The 18641-nt window shown below is 31.9% G+C and overlaps 2 protein-coding genes across 2 annotated transcripts in view; both read left to right on the top strand.

Annotated features, from left to right (window-relative positions):
• LOC143056900 (uncharacterized) overlaps positions 1–18641 on the top strand; it is a 438790-nt gene that overhangs the window by 403952 nt on the left and 16197 nt on the right. The gene's annotated exons all lie outside the window — the stretch shown is intronic.
• LOC143057339 (uncharacterized) overlaps positions 1–18641 on the top strand; it is a 69514-nt gene that overhangs the window by 47550 nt on the left and 3323 nt on the right. The window contains exons 10-12 of the mRNA XM_076230641.1: positions 2375–2959; positions 8256–8377; positions 11654–12886. Of these exons, the coding sequence (XP_076086756.1) occupies positions 2375–2959; positions 8256–8377; positions 11654–12886 (1940 nt within the window). The remainder of the gene's footprint in view (positions 1–2374; positions 2960–8255; positions 8378–11653; positions 12887–18641) is intronic.

The following is an 18641-nucleotide window of genomic DNA, read 5'->3' as shown; positions in this document are numbered from 1 at the left end:
AGTCTTCTGGAGACGAAACGGGCGTCTGGCGTAAATATGAAAGTTTAATCCTGGTATCTATGATGAGTTTATTTACTTATTTTGTATGTCACAAACTTAATGTTTAATCTTTATATAGCAATAAATATTTGAATTTGTTATTTGATTTTTCATGGAAATCTCATTGTAGATTTTCTATAATGCTTAAATAGTACTTTTAAAAAAATGCTTTAAATGAATAGATATCAAAGGTACCAGGATTATGAAGATTAACTTTCACATCTTATAAAAAAGTTATGTAAAAAAAGAAGATGTGGTATGATTGCAAATGAGACAACTCTCAACAAGAGACCAAAATGACACACAAATCAACAACTATAGGACACCGTACGGCCTTCAACAATGAGCAAAGCCCATACTGCATAATCAGCTATAAAAGGCCCCGAAATGACAATGTAAAACAATTCAAAGGAGAAAACTAACGACCTTATTTATGTACAAAAAAGAATATGTTTGTTGTAGAGCCAGGCACCTTAATAAATGTCCCTCTTTAGTAATGTTGAAAGCACAAATATCATACAAAATAAGTCATTGGACAACATCTAAATGTTTTAAATTAAAATAGCTTTTTTATATTTCCTTTTGCTTCTATTTTTTTCATCCATGCCCTTGATAAATATTGTAATACATTATAAATCATGAATAAGCGATGGGAGTTGGCCATACATTATTGTTTAGCAGTACATAGTAATCAGGCAAAACTTTACAATACAGTGAAGGAAGAACGAAAATCAAAACCTGAGGAATGATCGTGTACACAGCCTTCCGCTAACAGAACGTCAAATAAAAACATCCATGCTTGTCACTAGATATTTATCAGGACTCTACGACAAGCATGATTCAAAGTTTAAAACAAAACCCATAAAATTTAAAAAAAAGATTTTATTTACAGTTACTGAAGATTTTTATAAGACGTTCCTATTTACTGAATGTCTCTGACTCATTTTTTTTTTAATTTCTTAGAATAAAGCACAACATCGGAAGCATTGTTAAAGCTTATACATAAACGTATGGTGTACATGTATGCTCTAGACGCAAGCTATGTCACGAAGTGTGTATTTTTCCAATAACTAAAGGATGAATAAAACTATAACCATCTGGTAATAGGTCTTAATATACTCGTTATGCATGGCCAAAAAACTTACAGGAGCTCACGTATATAAAACATACGATATCTCCTCTGTTCTATACAAGTCCGTTTGAGATCTATACTCAATATTTTTTGTAATAAGCTATTTACAAATGTATAGCAAAACAACAAGTTTATTACTAATTGAGGTTGCAATTCTATGAATACAGACAATGCATTTCCATAGGAACTCCCTTTGCGGCTAAAACTGTGCCACTTTTACTATGAAGTTTCGTGAAAAATAATATCCCAGAACAGAAAATTTACATGCACTACTATTTTATTCAGAGTTCAAAATATAGGGCTGTGCTTTCTATGTTCAACATTTATATGCCCTTAAACTTATACTAAAATTCTATACTACCCTTACCTCCATGTTTGGACTTCCTAAGAATAAAATTTTAGGCGCTACCATGTTTTTCTATACTGGTTACATTCCCAAGTGATGTCTATATGAGATGAAACACAGAGATCATATATTGGAACCAGTACGTTAACAAATTAACATATCTATGAATATTATAAATCTCCCCAAAAGAGGCGTGCTTTGAGAAACAGCTGTATTGACAAAGTGCAACATTGAGGTGGTTTTTTTTTAGCAAACAATGTTTTTTCCAAAATTTAGTTTTTTGAACTCATATAAAAATATCAATTTTAATGATAATAGCTTCCGGTTAGGTATAGATCTCAAGGTTGGTATACATGAATAGCCAGTTTTGTTGTAATCTTTACAAGGGCAATTGTGTCTTTAGCTAGGTTTTGTTTTCTTCAAAATATCCTTTTCAATTTAAACAAAAGTAATAATATATGTATCATGTATAACAATAGTGGTTTTTTTTCTATCGGCGTCTTTATCCTAATTTATTAGTTCCTCATTACGAAATGTTTTTTTCGGGAAAAAATATGTGATTGTTGAATACACAGAAATTAGACTGCATAAAATGCTTACTTCAAAGAAATTATGTGAATATTTCGCATTTTTAGTTGAAATTTACGTTGGTGTAAATATCGTCAAATATTTTTATTGTGAAAACAATTCTACGTAACTATATAGATTTATTTCAACTTGTTTCTTTCAATTTTGCACATAGTTCCTACACGCCCAATATTCTTAGTGCGTCTAAGCTTTGTAATTACGCATTCTGCTAAAAAACCAACAACATTTATATCTTTAATCATGTTTTATTGTCAAATATCTTATTACAGTTGAAACAGAGAGGAAGAAAATAATAAACAGGATACTGGGTACCCTACATAAAGAACAAAAACAAAGTGAATTAGTTTCTGATCAGGTTATTCCATCTGAAAATGAGACCAACGTTAAAGAAATAATTTCGTCTAAAGAACCGCTGTCTGCAATTGAAAGAATACTAGAGAACCAGCTTGCAACTGTTTCAATCGACAAATCATCGACAAATGAAAACAAAGTTAACATAACGGAGACTGCTACCTCGGTTGCAGAACAATCTAATATTGACAAACCTATGAAAGATAGTGTTATCCTGTCTACTAATGATTTTCAAAAATCCGCAGATTCAATAAAAATTGACGATATGAGGAAAAAGATTTTCGAACAAATGGATGAAATTCTTGTAAAAGTTCAGAAAGATCAAGACAAAATGACATCTGAGAGATTGGTAGAATGTGGCATCTGGGATTTTGCTGGCCAGAAAGACTATTATGCCACACATCAAACGTTTTTGAATCCACATGCTATTTATCTTCTTGTTACAAATATATCTGACGACATAGCAGCTACAGAAGATAATACAAACTTTGATTCAATTGAAGGTAAGATGTTTAGACCTCCGTCAATAACAAAATAAAACATGTATAGTTATTATCATTTGATAAGTGTAGCCAGTACTGGTTAACACAATACATTGCTTACTCGCAATCATCTAATTTGTAGCTGAATGGAAAAAGTCTACACAATTTCTACAAATTTGATATATGGCATTTCTATATTTTCAGGTAGAACAATTTTATGTTGGAATATTCGAATCCATGGCAACAGCAGTTATTAACATATTTAAATTAACTGTAACTAAATGTTAGTCAATACGATTGTATTTCATCTTGTTCGTAGACTATTATCTTTGCAAGTAGCGTTCAATAAATCTAGACTTTTATAAGTAAAATTATCATTGTATCTACCTGTTCAAATACACATACAAACATAGCAAATGTATTGTAAATAATATATATCTTTTTCTGTTTGAAAAAAAATGGACCAATCGAAAACAATATTCATTAACACATTTAACTTATTAAACCAGGACAATACTGAATTGATTTTTCCTTTGAATTTACATTTGGAATTAAAAATAATAACTATAATACCAATCATCTTATTTTATAGAAATTATAGAATAAACAGCTGTAATATTTAGACGTAAATCCTTTTAATCCTAGGTTCATATTCTTGAGTCATTTTTTTATTACATGTGTTATTCCTAGAACAGTTTAAATTATTTCATACATGTTCAAGAACCAACTAACAAATAAATGCAGTAGCTTATTCATGTAATGCAGGCCATCCGGGATGAATATTTTTTGAAATGTGGACTGCGACGTGAACATGAGGGTATATTGGATTGTTACACGAAATTTTTTCTTTGCAACAGTGGTACTGTCTTGATACGAGGCACCGGATTTAACGTTCCCATCAGTTGTAGCTAAGCCAAACTAACGCCCCAATTTGGCAATGGTTTTACTGTGGGTCAGGAGGACGTTTTTTCTTTTTGTGTGTGTGTCACACTAACGTTACCCAACTAGAATATAATAACATACGATTGTTAAATGCCAAGTAGTCATGATAATTAAAAAACTCCGTAAAAAATATGATCACTGTGTAATAAATATAAATTTTCATAATACACACCTAACACATTATGCCTGTGATAAGTGATCCTCGACATGTATAATTGTCTTTATAAAGATATTGTACTACTAGTATTTTTGATGATAATAAGGTAAATATTAGAGGTATATTTCCTCACTTCTAATATGTCATAATTTTATACAAATAAATATTTATAAGTAATAAACATTGTGAAAAAAGTAAAACTACAATATACATCAAATAGTTATCAAAGGTACCAGAATTATAATTTGATTAAATAAATATGATTTACTAGGAAAATCCGGCTGTTCTAAGTCAAGGTTATGAAGAACCGTCCTCTCGAGAACCGATTCTTACAGTTATACCCTAGATTTAATTTGGACTTATCTATCTATATAGAAATTATATTGAAATTTTACAGCAGTTCGATCACAAATTATGCTAACCGTTTTGAAAAGAGGTTATATTTTAACTTAAATTATTGTATGCTGGTTCATATTCTGGACGCCAGTCTTTGGTCCTTTATTGTATAATTCACTAACAAAAAACAATTATGAAGCTTAGAAATGGAAAAATATTAAATACTAAACTTGTTCAAAGGGTATCTACACGTCTCAATCTTTAAAATCGGTTATCTAAAAATACTACCATCGCTAACATTTTTAACAACAAAAATCGTGGTTACTCTTCTATCGATAAAAATGACTTACATGTCCTCGTCTTTCCACCAACAATACGGTAAGGTCCACGTTTAATGGTCGCACATTTTCTTTGAATTTTGAAACTGATATAACTTGAAAAACAAACAGTATTATTTATTAACTCACATGAAACAAACCGGGATGTGGTATTCAGTACGTAGGAAAAACTGGACGATATTTATCTAAACGCACTCAAGAACATCTGTATCGTTTTAAAAGACCCAATAAATTCAAAAGTATCATTTACCAACACATTAAGAAGCACAACCATCCTTTTAAATATTTAGCAGTTCAACCTTTAGAAGTAGTAAATAAGCAGCCTGGTGAATCTCATTCAAAGTTTGTACGATCACGAAAAATAATTGAATTAAATTGGATTAAAAAATTACAAACAGTCTACCCTCTCGGTTAATGATAATATCATGGGAATTGGTAATATATCTAGAACCGATTCCGTTAACATTTTGGATATAGTTTCTAAAACTGTTCGTAAAAACCGTTCTCACGGTCGTAGAATAAATCGCAATCAAAGAAAATTTCGGACCAATCATACCAATATTTTGGACCTAATTTCTATTTCAAAAAACAACGGCAGACATTATCTGTTAACAAAACTCTGTTCATTACCGGTTAATAAGTTAAATAAAATTTTGGAGGATTGCAACACAATTTCATAGAGCAGTCCTAAGTATTAAATTGTTCAAATTATTATGTCATATTGTTATTCTAAACTATTTCCCAAAATTGATCGCCCTGAAGATCATAAAAAACATTTTATTAAAAAAATGTTTGTCAATAAAGGTTTTGATTTTGTAAATATTTAACGACCACTCTGTTAAAGAACAAATTTCTGGATATTTTGACAATACTGAGTTACCTCTTATTTGTTATATTTACAAGAAATCTACCCAAACTTTGTGTTTAATTATAGTCAATTGTGTAAAGATGTTAATATCAGTGAAAATACACCTACTTCATGTAATTATAGTATCTCAATATATTTATGGACCCATTTCCCATGTTATAACAGGAGATTTTAACATCGTTCAAGACCGAGAGTTAAAATCATTCCTCAGTAAAGGACCTAAAAATCGCTCCCTCCCCCCGTCAATTATTAATTGGAATGAGTGTCGTAATATCATCCACGACTCACTCCATACCTGTATGAAATGGATAAAACGGGAAAGCTGACAAAAAATCTTTGGACTCTTTTCTTAATTCAGTAATGAAGATAGTTGATATACGTATTCAACATGTTAAAGAACATTTTACTATTAACAATAACCACAATAAACCAATTTCTCGTATCAAACATAAACTAAAAGAACAAGCAAAGAAATTTGTGTTTGTCCCGGCCGATAAAGCTGCTAATAATATTATTATTATTTGACGTAACTTTTACATTGATGTTCTGAAAAAAGAAATCACCAATTCACCAACATTCCAACTGACTCCATTTTCAGAAAACGACATCTGTAACAAACATAAACTTTTAGCTACCGCTTTACAAGCAGAGCCAAATACAATGAAAGTCCCAACTATGTATTGGCTTCAGAAGCTACACAAAACACCTTACAAATATAGATTTATTTCGTCTTCAAGCCATTGTTCCACTACTGAATTGTCTATTCTTCTTACCAGCACACTTGGTACAATTAAAAACCTGATAATAAATTGTTTAAATAAGGCCTTCGAAAATAGTGGAATTAATTACTTTTGGAATGTCAAGAACTCGTTGGAAGTACTTTATAAATTGCATGCTTATATTGATGATTTTGAATCTGTTCAAAGTTTTGATTTTTCTACTCTGTATACCACATTGCCTCACATTCTCATTAAGAAAAAATTCACACACCTAATTAAATGGGCATTTAAAAAGTCAGAATGTGAATGTATATGTTCAAACTCATTGAGGTCATTTTTTAGTAGCAATAAACAAAAAAAATATGTCAATTGGACATGCTTTGATACTATATATGCCCTTGAATTTTTACTAGATAACATTTTTGTTCGTTTTGGGGATTCCGTATATAGTCAGATTATCGGAATTACAATGGGGACTAACTGTGCACCACTTATTGCGGACCTGTTTTTGTATTGCAATGAGTTACAATTTATGACAAAAATAAGCAAAGACCCATCGAAACAACATCTGATAAACAAATTTAATAATACTTTTAGATATTTGGATGACATTTTGGCTCTTAATAATGACGACTTCAGTATGTATATTAAAGAAATTTATCCTGTTGAACTTACTTTAAATAATGCTAATACTAACAATGACCACTGCCCTTTCCTCGATTTTGATATCTATATCACTAACGGAAAGCTAAATACTAAAATTTATGATAAAAGAGATAATTTTTCATTTCCTATCGTTAATTATCCATTTTAGATGGTGACGTTCCCTTGTCACCATCTTACGGTGTTTATATATCTCAACTTGTACGATTCACTCGTGTATGTAACAATGTTTTAGATTTTAACGAGAGAAATTTATGTATTACTGAATAATTATTACACCAGGGTTTTCGAAATCACAAACTAGTCAAAACATTTACTAAATTTTATCTTTGGTATAATGACATCATTCGTAAATATAGCTCAACATGCAGACTTCTTATACGTTCAGGTATTTCACATCCACTTTTTTATGGAAATATTCTTAATAAAGCACAAGGGTGTCAGTATTCACCTCAAAAACTAACAAAACCTTTGAATAGACTTATTAAGATTGGATATAGTTACGATACTGTTTTCAGGTCATTAGAGATTGCATATTTTCGCGTTAATATTGATTCACTTATAGGGTCTTTGCATCGGAACTAAACACATTTATTCAAAAACCAGTTCTTGACATGACACGGGTTATGTTCTTCTCATATATGTTATGATGGTATGATACTAAACCCCTAACTGGAAGGATTGTGCCTGATGTTCATATGATGAAATCATAATCTTTCAGTCAGTTTAATTGAAGTCTGGAGCTGGCATGTCAGTTAACTGCTAGTAGTCTGTTGTTATTTATGTATTATTGTCATTTTGTTTATTTTCTTTGGTTATATCTTCTGACAATAGACTCGGACTTCTCTTGAACTGAATTTTAATGTGCGTATTGTTATGCGTTTACTTTTCTACATTGGCTAGAGATATAGGGGGAGGGTTGAGATCTCACAAACATGTTTAACCCCACGGCATTTTTGCGCCTGTCCCAAGTCATGAGCCTCTGGCCTTTGTTAGTCTTGTTTTATTTTAATTTTAGTTTCTTGTGTACAATTTGGAAATTAGTATGGCGTTCATTATCACTGAACTAGTATATATTTGTTTAGGGGCCAGCAGAAGGGCGCCTCCCGGTGCGGGAATTTCTCGCTACATTGAAGACCTGTTGGTGACCTTCTGCTGTTGTTTTTTTTTCTATGGTCGGGTTGTTGTCTCTTTGGCACATTCCCCATTTCTATTCTCAATTTTACATTAATTCATGTTAATAGGAGATAGACGGTGAAAACAAAGTTCAGTTTTTTTCTTCTTTACATTTTAGAATACATCGATTTTTGGTTTGACAGTATTCACTGTCTACGTACCAGTTCGCCGGGACATGGTTTAAATCCACCTGTCATTGTAGTGTGCACTCATATTGACGAGTACAAGACAGAAAAGGAGGTACAGTATAATGATACAATGTTTTGACATTTCTGAATATAAACACACATATTTTCTTTTTTTTTCGAAACATAGATTATTATAAAATGTAAGAAAGAATGTTCACTTAACCTTTGGGGGAGTAAACGTGCTCTATATGATTCATAAGGATATGTGAGACAAAGCGTATTATATTTCGGCAATTTACTATCACTAACATAAGGATATGTGAGACCGTATTATATTTCAGCATTTTACTATCACTAACATAAGGATATGTGAGACCGTATTATATTTCGGCAATTTACTATCACTAACATGCAAATTCAACATAACATTTGCATTTTATAATTTAGGACCAAATCGTACGTTGTCCAGTCCACCTTACAGATTATTACATGGTATAGTGTCTTTTTACGTATAGTGTCAATTCATCCTGTATGTGAGTTCCGAACGATACTATCAAGAGTATATGAATTCTTTAACGTCATTTTGAGCGTAACACAATCCTTAACAATAGACTATTTAGCCAATTATCAAACTTACCCATTACGGTAGATTCACTACTGTTCAGATATAATTAATATAATTAATTCAGTACTGTTTAGTAGCTTTTCTCAAACTCCAGTTTAAGAAGGTAGATTACATTACCTAACAGTCTGAACATGGAAAGTCTTAAAATTTTTAAATAACTTCTTGTTCGGTTAATAAGAGTTTTTTACATAAACCTTTCCGTTCAGATTAAAAGTAGTTGTATCTTTTCGACATATAAATTGAGGAATTTTACGTACAGAACGCTGACATCCATCCCCACTAGGGCATGTTGACATACAGAAGGATTGGCTTTTCCGCTGAGGCCTTTCAGATTCTGGTTTAGTTCTGGGAGTAAGCTTAGAACAGCCCAAACAATCCATGACGTTGATTTCAGCTGACGTATCATTATATTTATATTTGACCACGGGTGTGTACTAAAAGCGTTTGAATAACGTCATATTAGAATCATCAACATATGACATGTATAAGTATTATCAGAATATCTCTGGATTGACTCTTTTTTTAACGAAAACAACCTGATATTAGTTTGTGAACTTATTATTGGTCATATAAATATTCAGTTGGATTCCGTTACAGTTACAGATGGGTGCAGTACTAACATGTACAGCAAGTTTACTTGATAACCGGTCATTTGGACTGGTCAAAGTTAACCTGTGACCGGATTTAGGACTGCTCTGACCAGTCCTAGGACCAAAATCTAGTTTACTTGAAAAGCGGACTTGGTCCTAGGACTGTTTTCATGTCTGCCAAAAAGTTAACTTCGAAACAGGTCCGCTATTGATATAAGTTAACTTCAAACCAGTCCTGCCGTAAAGTTTACATAAGTTAACTTCGAAACCAGTCCTGCCACAAAGTTAACATAAGTTAACTTTTGCTTTGACAAATCCGATCGAAATCAGACCTGTTCCCTAGTTAACTTTTGACTGGTCTGCTCAACACTAAGTAAAATTCTAACCAGGACAGCTCTACATCGATTTAAAAAAAATATTTTTTAATATCTTTGTATCGTAGTATAAACATTGAAAATAAAGTAAAATTAATACTTCCGTTATATAAACAGGATTTAATACAAATTTTTGAAAATAGAGTACGCATACAACGTTGCTTGTAACACAAATAAATCTGTGATCTGCTAATTTATAAATTAAAACACGATCTTGGTTTAGTGATAACGGACACTGAATATATATTCCAATACCTATCAAATTCAACCATATTTGCAATTTATTTATATGTATATCTATGAAAGGACGCATTTTAAATGTTAGTTATACGTCCTTGTTAGTTATATGTTCTTGATCTATGTAGCAACAATCAGCAATATTTTAATTTAAGGATAGAATTTACTATACAAAATGAAAGCATCATTTTAACATATGACTACAAATTTTTGTTCGCATAAATTAAGGGTGCCAGTATGTCCTCCTTTTATTCAAAATATTGATACGCAACAAAATTTCAGTAGTGTTGATACCTCATGCTGACTTATACAACAACATTATTTGACCACATTGACCATATGTGCACTTTAATTTGTAAATCTTTATACCCTTATAGTAAATCAGCCATATTTTTATGCAGGATTCAATGTATAATACAATGGACAGCAATATTGCAATACAATAACAACAAGTTTTTGTTTGCATGAATTTAGGGTGCCAGCATGTCCTCATTTTATACAAAATTTTGATACTTAACAAAATTTCAGTAGTTTTGATACCTCTTACTGACTTGTGCAACAAAATTATTTGACCATGTCCACCAAAACTGACCACATGTGTACTTTAATTTGTAAATCTATATACCTGCTTGGTAAATCAACCATATTTTTTTACGTCAGGACTCAATGTATAATACAATGGATAGCAATATTGCAATACAATAACAACAACTTTTTGTTTGCATGAATTTAGGGTGCCAGCATGTTGTCCTTTTATTCAAAATATTGATACGTAACAAAATTTCAGTAGTTTTGATACCTCATCATGCTCATGCTGACTTGTACAACAAAATTATTTGACTGCATCAACTAAAACTGACCATATGTGCACTTTAATGTTTAAATCTATATACCCGCATAGTAAATCAGCCATATTTTTTATGTCAGTATTTTCAATGTATAATACAATGGACAGCAATATTGCAATACAATAACAACAAATGTTTGTTCACATAAATTAAGGGTGCCAGCATATCCTCCTTTTATACAAAATATTTTAGTAGTTTTGATACATCATGCTGACTTGTACAACACAATTATTTGAACTCATCAACCAAAACTGACCATATGTGTACTTTAATTTGTTAATCTATATACCTGCATAGTGAATCAGCAATATTTTTTTTTTTAGAATTCAATGTTTAATACAATGGACAGCAATATTGCAATACAATAACAACACATTTTTGTTTGCATGAATTTAGGGTACCAGCATGTTGTCCTTTGAATTTTGCAATTAGGCTTGATTTGCATGAGCATTTACATTCCCACGTCTTGCTATCGATGAACGTGTTTTGCGAGTTGTTATCAGGCGTTATGTGTGTTTGTAAGATTTTGATTGCACATGTTAAAGCTTTTGAAGAGTTTGAAGTAATCATTTGTGAAAGTCTAGAAATTAATTTCTGTGAAATTGAATTGTTCTGATGGATGATAAGATGTTTAGAACACTCACAGTAATATGTGTTACATTGTTTTAACGTGTATAACAAAAGTATTTCAATTTATGTTTTTTTTTATTTCAGGTTGAAGATAGGAAAAAAGAATATATCAAAAGATTTAAAAAATGTTTTGGAGATCAAGATAAAGCTAATCACAATAGGGGCATCTTCTTTATTTCTAACACAGAATTTCTTAAAAGCGACTTTAACAAATTGAAAAACAAAATTTCTGAGGTTGCAAAAAAGATGATGTATTTTACCGAGGAACTGCCTATGCAGTGGATTCAACTTGAAAATGCGTTAAGCGTGTTGAAAAACGAGTCGAAACAGAATATATTATCATGGCAGACTTGTGTGGAATTAGCCGAAATGCTTTCTATCAAAGAAAATGAACTTCTTCCTTTCCTAACTTACCAGCATAAAATTGGGAACATTATTTTTTTTGCTGACATAAAAGAGTATATCGTTTTACAGCCAGATTGGTTAGTCAAGTGTTTCAGGTGCCTAGTATGCGATAACCATCCACAAAAAAGAAATATTGAAATAGTACAGTTAACTGATTGGCACAATCTGGAAAAGACCGGACAATTATCAGATAATATTATCGATAGGCTTTTTGAAAAAGAACCTGACTTAGAGTTTGGAAAATATAAAACTCACATACTTCATGTAATGGAAAAATTTGATATTATAGTAAAACCCCAGTTAACAGCTACCAACAACGATTCAAGTCTGATACAAAATTCATACTATATGCCATGCATGATTACAACGGAATCGAATTCTCTCGATATTATTCAGAAAAGTTTCGGAAGTGAAAAGAATAGTTTTAGTTCTTCACCATGGTTGATACTTGAATTTAAATTTCTCCCCCTTGCTTATTTCAATCATATTCTATTCTATTATATTACAAGATATACAGTTTGTGAAGAGAAAGATGGGCAAACAACTTTATATAGAGGAAAGGCATTGGTGAATTTAGATAAAACCGGAATCAGAAAGTTATGTATCTGTTTCTCAAAGAATGTTATAGCCTTACAAATATGGCGATTAGCTGTTGTCGAGTACAGCCGATATGACACTATTTTAGAAGAGCTATGTAGAAAAATTGAAACGTTAAAGACAAAATTAAGCCAGAACATATCTTACGATATAAAAGCAAAATGCCGAAATGGGGATTACTCTAACAAACAAGGCAGAATTACTTATAAAGAACTAGGTGATATCTGTGTAGAAGGACGCTACTATTGTGATGAACATAGAGAAATGCATAGTAAGGACTACGTAGAGAATACCTGGTTACAGCATGCTGATATAGTAAGTAGGATTTTGTTTGAGTGTACACATGTGTGTGCTATTTTATTGGTTTGCCTGTATTTTCCTGACCTGAGGTTGCCTTTACAAGGCTTGCATAAATAGCTATTATAAGGCTTGCATTAATAGAGAATGAATTTAAATATTAATAAAGACCTCTATCAGTATCATCAACTTATATGACATGGAATATGAATAAATATAATAGGTTTTTAGTGAGAGATATTAGCAAGCAAAATCGAAGGAATTGTGCAAATGATGATACAAGCAAGAAAATTACCACAAAGCATCATTATTATATACTTTTTAAGAATTAACTGCTGGCCATTAAAAAAAATGATTTTTTCAAGATGGCCACGGCCATTTTCTAAAATGGCTGTTTTCTTTAGTTTGAAAATACTGATTTTTCTGGAAAACTTTTCTTTGAACTTCTTTTTAGTAAAAAACAATTACCAGGGTTGGTGGATACATTCTTTACATCACATATTTATTAAAAATGAATATTTGACATATCCAGTATTTGCGCATGCGCTAAAATGGGACAAAATTCTTTCAAAAACATTTGAACTATTTACCATATATTTATTGTTTTTGGATTTCTAATAATATTATGAATTGGTTAAATAACATTTTTCAAGGTTTTGATACACATGTGTTTAACACTTTTTCGCATGTGCAAACTATTTATAGACATCAAGAGCGATTTGTATGCACTACCAGGCAATTCTCAGGTATTCGATGGTTAAGGCGAAAATGTGATTAATCCCGGAAAAACATCAATTTTAACTGCAGATCAGCCACTTTTGAAATTCAGTGGGAATGGCCTGATTTGTACGGAAAAGATAAGTGTATCGTCATGTTTGGTGAATTGCACATTGAAATTACTTGTTATAAAACTCTGGGTGATATATTTCGTGATAGGGGATGGGCATGTTGTCTTACTGAAGCTAATATTGCAACACCAAGAACGGCAGATTCTTTTTATGTATGTTTAAATGTACCTAGAACTAGACAGGCCCATCAGACAACCACATGTAGTTTGCTTGAATTGTTAATTTCAGATTATGAAAGCTAAACTCAGAATGTATAATTATATCATGACTCTGTGGCGTTCAGTGATTTAAAAGACTGGTGTAAGGAAATAGAGTAATCGCGACCACAGTTTAATTCCTGCCGTTTAATTATAAATTAAGGACTTCTATTGATTTTGGTATTTTGCTCATTTCATGAGTGAGATTTCGTACTTTTCAAACAGTCCATATAAAGCATGATAGCATATTGTTTTAGGTCTGGATCGTGTGAATTATGCTCGATCGTTACCGACCCGTCTCCGAGATATGACGTCCCTTCCCGAACATCACTCACAGCAGGTGGCTATGGAATTTGAAAATGATAATTTCAATGTACGTAAGACCAGCAAATTTCTTTCTTATTACACAATTGATCAGGCACAAAAACAGAATAATGCAATTGTGAAGGGCGATGTTGGTGCCATATGATTAACCAAAGATCACATTTAGACAAATGGATGGTAGCTGGATCAGGAGTTAGTAAACTAGAATATGAATTTGAACGATCTAGTGGTTTGAGTCATTCTACAACAGACGAATGGCATAATGAAGACTCTACGAAAACACAAAAAGATTTCTTGAAACAGCTTTAAAGGATTTGTAAAAGGTGAACGAGTCTGGAAATTCATTTCTAGAAGAATCGTCAGATTTGTAAAAAATAATACTCCATTTAGGAAATTGTTGATTCGGAAACAGGTAAGATATGTAAATAAACTCCAAGATTTTAGTCCAAACAATACGAAGATCTTTTGAAGTAAATACAAAACGTCTTTGTCAAAAACAAAGCTAGAGAATCTTTAAAGTGATTGCGATATCTTTTCTAGACATTTCATTTCTTGTCACAGAAGACAGTTTTACTTGGAATATTTCTTTATCCATCAAAACTAAACTGCTCCTCAGTCTTTATCTAAGGATGTCACTTGAAATAGTGGTATTAAATCGCTGCAAATGGGTATACTTGAAACATTCTGCGATTTGCTGATGCAAATTCGGACGCATTTATCGTTGGTGGGGTAGCAATGGTTAATTCCAGGTCACAAAGTTGGGCAAAAATATTTGATGATTATACTTATGATGTCATACTGCCTTATATAAAATCTTGCATCGATAAATATTCAAAAGTAGACATTGTATTTGATGTTTACTAAAGGTTCTTGTGGCAGATGGAAAGGTGTTGGTTCTGGTAGAACACCAAGGGTTTGTAGTAGTTTTCTCTGTGAAGATTTCAACAAAACGAAATTGTTAAAGTTTCTTGATGACAAAATTGCTTCTTGAGAGACTTATCCAAATGTGTATGTTACTCATTGTGAAAATATTCTTTGCAATTTCAATAAAGATACTTCCTATCTATCCCCTTGTAATCATGAAGAAGCAGATACACGAATGTTTGTCTATCTTCGGCATGATTATGAAAAGTGTTGTAAAATGTAATGTTAGGTAGTACTGACACAGATGTAATAGTATCAATAATTGCAGCAATCGGAAAATTAGGTAGAACAAATTGTGGTTATGGCTTATGATGGCTTTCTGTACGTGACATATTATGCGTTTCGTCCATGCATTCAGTGAATGTGACACTTTGTCGAATTGTCGTGAAAAAGGGAAGAAGTCAGCTTGGCTAACATTAGACGTTTTTCCAGATGTAAAGGACGGTTTTTTTGGGCTTAAGTATGAAGCGAGGCACGATGTGAATTGTTTGCCAGGAGGCAGCGGCATTGTGATGCAATTCCGCCTACAAGAGGTTCTTTTCCAGAGCACATCAAAAGAGAAGTATATCAAGGAGAAGTTGTTTGGGCTCAGCCTGATTCATGTATTCGACAGGTACATGTACCAAGTCATAAACATTGGGATTGGATGAAAAAAAGAATGAATGACATTTGGAAACCAGAATGGACTTCTTTGACTGCCGTTGCATCCTCGTATCAGGAAATTTTGAAATGCAGAGGCGAAAATCTAGATGTGTTGGTAACTGTAGATGCTACCGTTATGGCCTTCCTTGCACGGGTTGTTGTATAGGCAACTATCAGATAATTATAAGATAAGCACCTGTCTTTCTAACCAAACTAGGCATTTATACTTAACAAATAGTGTTATCTCTTGTTAAGTTGATGGAAATTATAAAAATATTTTTAACGTATTTGTCGCCATTTTTTAACCGGAAGTCACTATTTTTTTCATTTATGTGTTGTTTTGTCGTACTTAGGAACTGCTTTTAACGTTTTATCATAACTTACATTGGATTATACCTAAATCACATCTTTTCAAGGATTTACATCCCTTCTGAAGTTGCTTAAAAGTATAAAAATTGAAATTTTTGCCTTTTTTGCCGGCATTTTGAAACCGGAAGTCACCTTTAGTTTCATTAATGCGTTGTCTAGTCGTAATTAAGGAACTGTCATTTACTTTTTATCAAATCTAACATTGGATTTTACATATAACACACCTTTCAAAGAATTAACGAAATATTGTCAATTTGTAATGACGCCATTTCCGAAATGTGTGGTGGCCATTTTGAAAAAATGATTTTTTTTTCTGGCCAGCAGCAGATTTTTTTTTATTATCATTTAGTCAACCTTTATACAAAATTTCATGCTTGTATCACGATTTGCACAATTATGTCCATAATATCTCCCACTATTTGAACATATCCTCTCTTTCTCGTTTTCATTATTGGTAAACATGTAAACTAATAAGCTTATCTGTTTCATGTTTAATGACACATCAATCTTGTTAGATATCAGTGATTTAAAGTAATTTTCGTTTCTAAACAACATTATACTTATATGTTTAAAAAGTAACCAACCAATCTCAATGTTGTTGTTTTTTCTTCTGCGAATAAACTTCGTTTAATTTGTTTCCATTAATCTACTTTTCACTTTATCGTCAAAACCTAACTCTTTATCATCAGATAATGGTTTTCAAAGTAATTTGACTACTCTGTAAACACATACTTTGATTAATCGTACTATTAAATTTCGATATTCACCATATGTGCCGTTAGTTATCTGTGTTGTCCCCCTTCTCTTGAGTAACAGCGATTGACATAAGTCGAAACCATTTTTTTTTTAACCAAATCCTTACAACATTTACCTAACGATAACCACGAAAATGTTTTATGTAATTGCTGTATTGATAATGAAACGTGATTCAAAACTCATTCTATAAACAAAGTGTTAACTACTATCAAATAGTTGTGCTATTGAATTTTGCAAATAACAAAGCACCAACTAATGGATAGAAGGTAGCACCGATCCCATGGTAGTAACTTATGAATATATGTGACAATAAATTGCAATAACTTGTAATTATATGTAATATTCTCACAGCTGTAACTTTTGAATATGTATTATAACGATGTTAGTATTCACTATTTACCTGTTGGCTAAAGGTAGCCTTTTCAATAGTCGTCTGGCGCGAAAAGGACGATAACTCAAATTTAGAATTTAATATTTATGGAGACGGTCAATTTCCGGAATTGCATGCGTTATCATCACGATTTTTGCTTTGGCCGTCGACGATAGAACCATTGCTGCATTCTTTGACAATAAGGTATTTTTAACAAGGCAGTATTATCAATGTATTATCGTGGTATCAATATATGTTAGTAATGTAAGATACCTGAATTAATTGTAATTTTGGCAAGGACAATTCATCACTTCCCCCGAAATCATGATTTTGTAAAATATCACTTATCGGCATCTCGAAGCGGCAAACCAGATCAATTTCCTGGTGATCTTTACTCCAGCATTCTGATTGTTATTAATTGCTACATATTATCGTTTTTTTTTAAATCAATGTTTGTTTACATTATCAACAAATGTGAGTAACAATCTAGGTCGAGTTGTCGATCGTAGTGTATAGTTTGTTCCAAACCATTGTTGGTTTCTGGTACAGGTTGGCAGTTGTTTATCAACAATAAAGTTGTTGCAACTAAAACACATGTTATCTTCAGTGTGTGTGTGTTTTTTTTTCTTTCTTTCTAATTAGTAACAGTTTATAAAAGCAAAATGTTTTAAAATACATTTGGAAGACAGGATTGTCATGTAATTATTATTTCCCTTGTTTAAAAATAGAAATTGCGTGTTTCTATATTTAACGATTAACATGCCACTTTTTAGTACATATTTGTTAAATTGAATAGATATTACTTCTTTGAATTCATTGTTAAAGATAATTAAAAATGTTGTAAAGTTCAATATTTGCATCGTTTCTTATCATTTATAACCTTTGTTGAAAGACTTAATAGTTTTATATAAGTAGTTTGAAAAAATATTGTTGATTAAAAGCACTCAGTGGCGCTATACAGGCTGCATAAGCTAAAGCTGCGCATGGTTATTGACATCATTGAATGATTGAGATGTCTGAGGACTGATGTTCTATCCGACCAGTGGAAACTGTGCTCTGTCATTTAATGATATATTTCTCTACTTTTGGTCTACGTAATAAAAAATGTACTATTGAATAAATTGTATATTGTTTTCACTTTTTAAAATTTAGAAAGTGCTATTACATTTGGCATCCATTGTCTTATTGATCAGTTGTCAAATGAGACCAATCTGTGGTCTGCATCCCCTGCATAATTGATCCTTTTACATACATGCCTGGCCCCACTACCTTATTTCTTTAATGGCTTTAAATTATTTGGTAGACAGAGGGAATTGATTCCCAGTTCCCTCCCCAAACTCCTA

Source organism: Mytilus galloprovincialis, chromosome 13 (assembly GCF_965363235.1).
Source record: "Mytilus galloprovincialis chromosome 13, xbMytGall1.hap1.1, whole genome shotgun sequence".
NCBI classification, from domain to species: Eukaryota; Metazoa; Mollusca; class Bivalvia; order Mytilida; family Mytilidae; genus Mytilus; species Mytilus galloprovincialis.
Note: the sequence above shows the minus strand (reverse complement) of the source record. Positions and strands in the feature narration are given on the sequence as shown.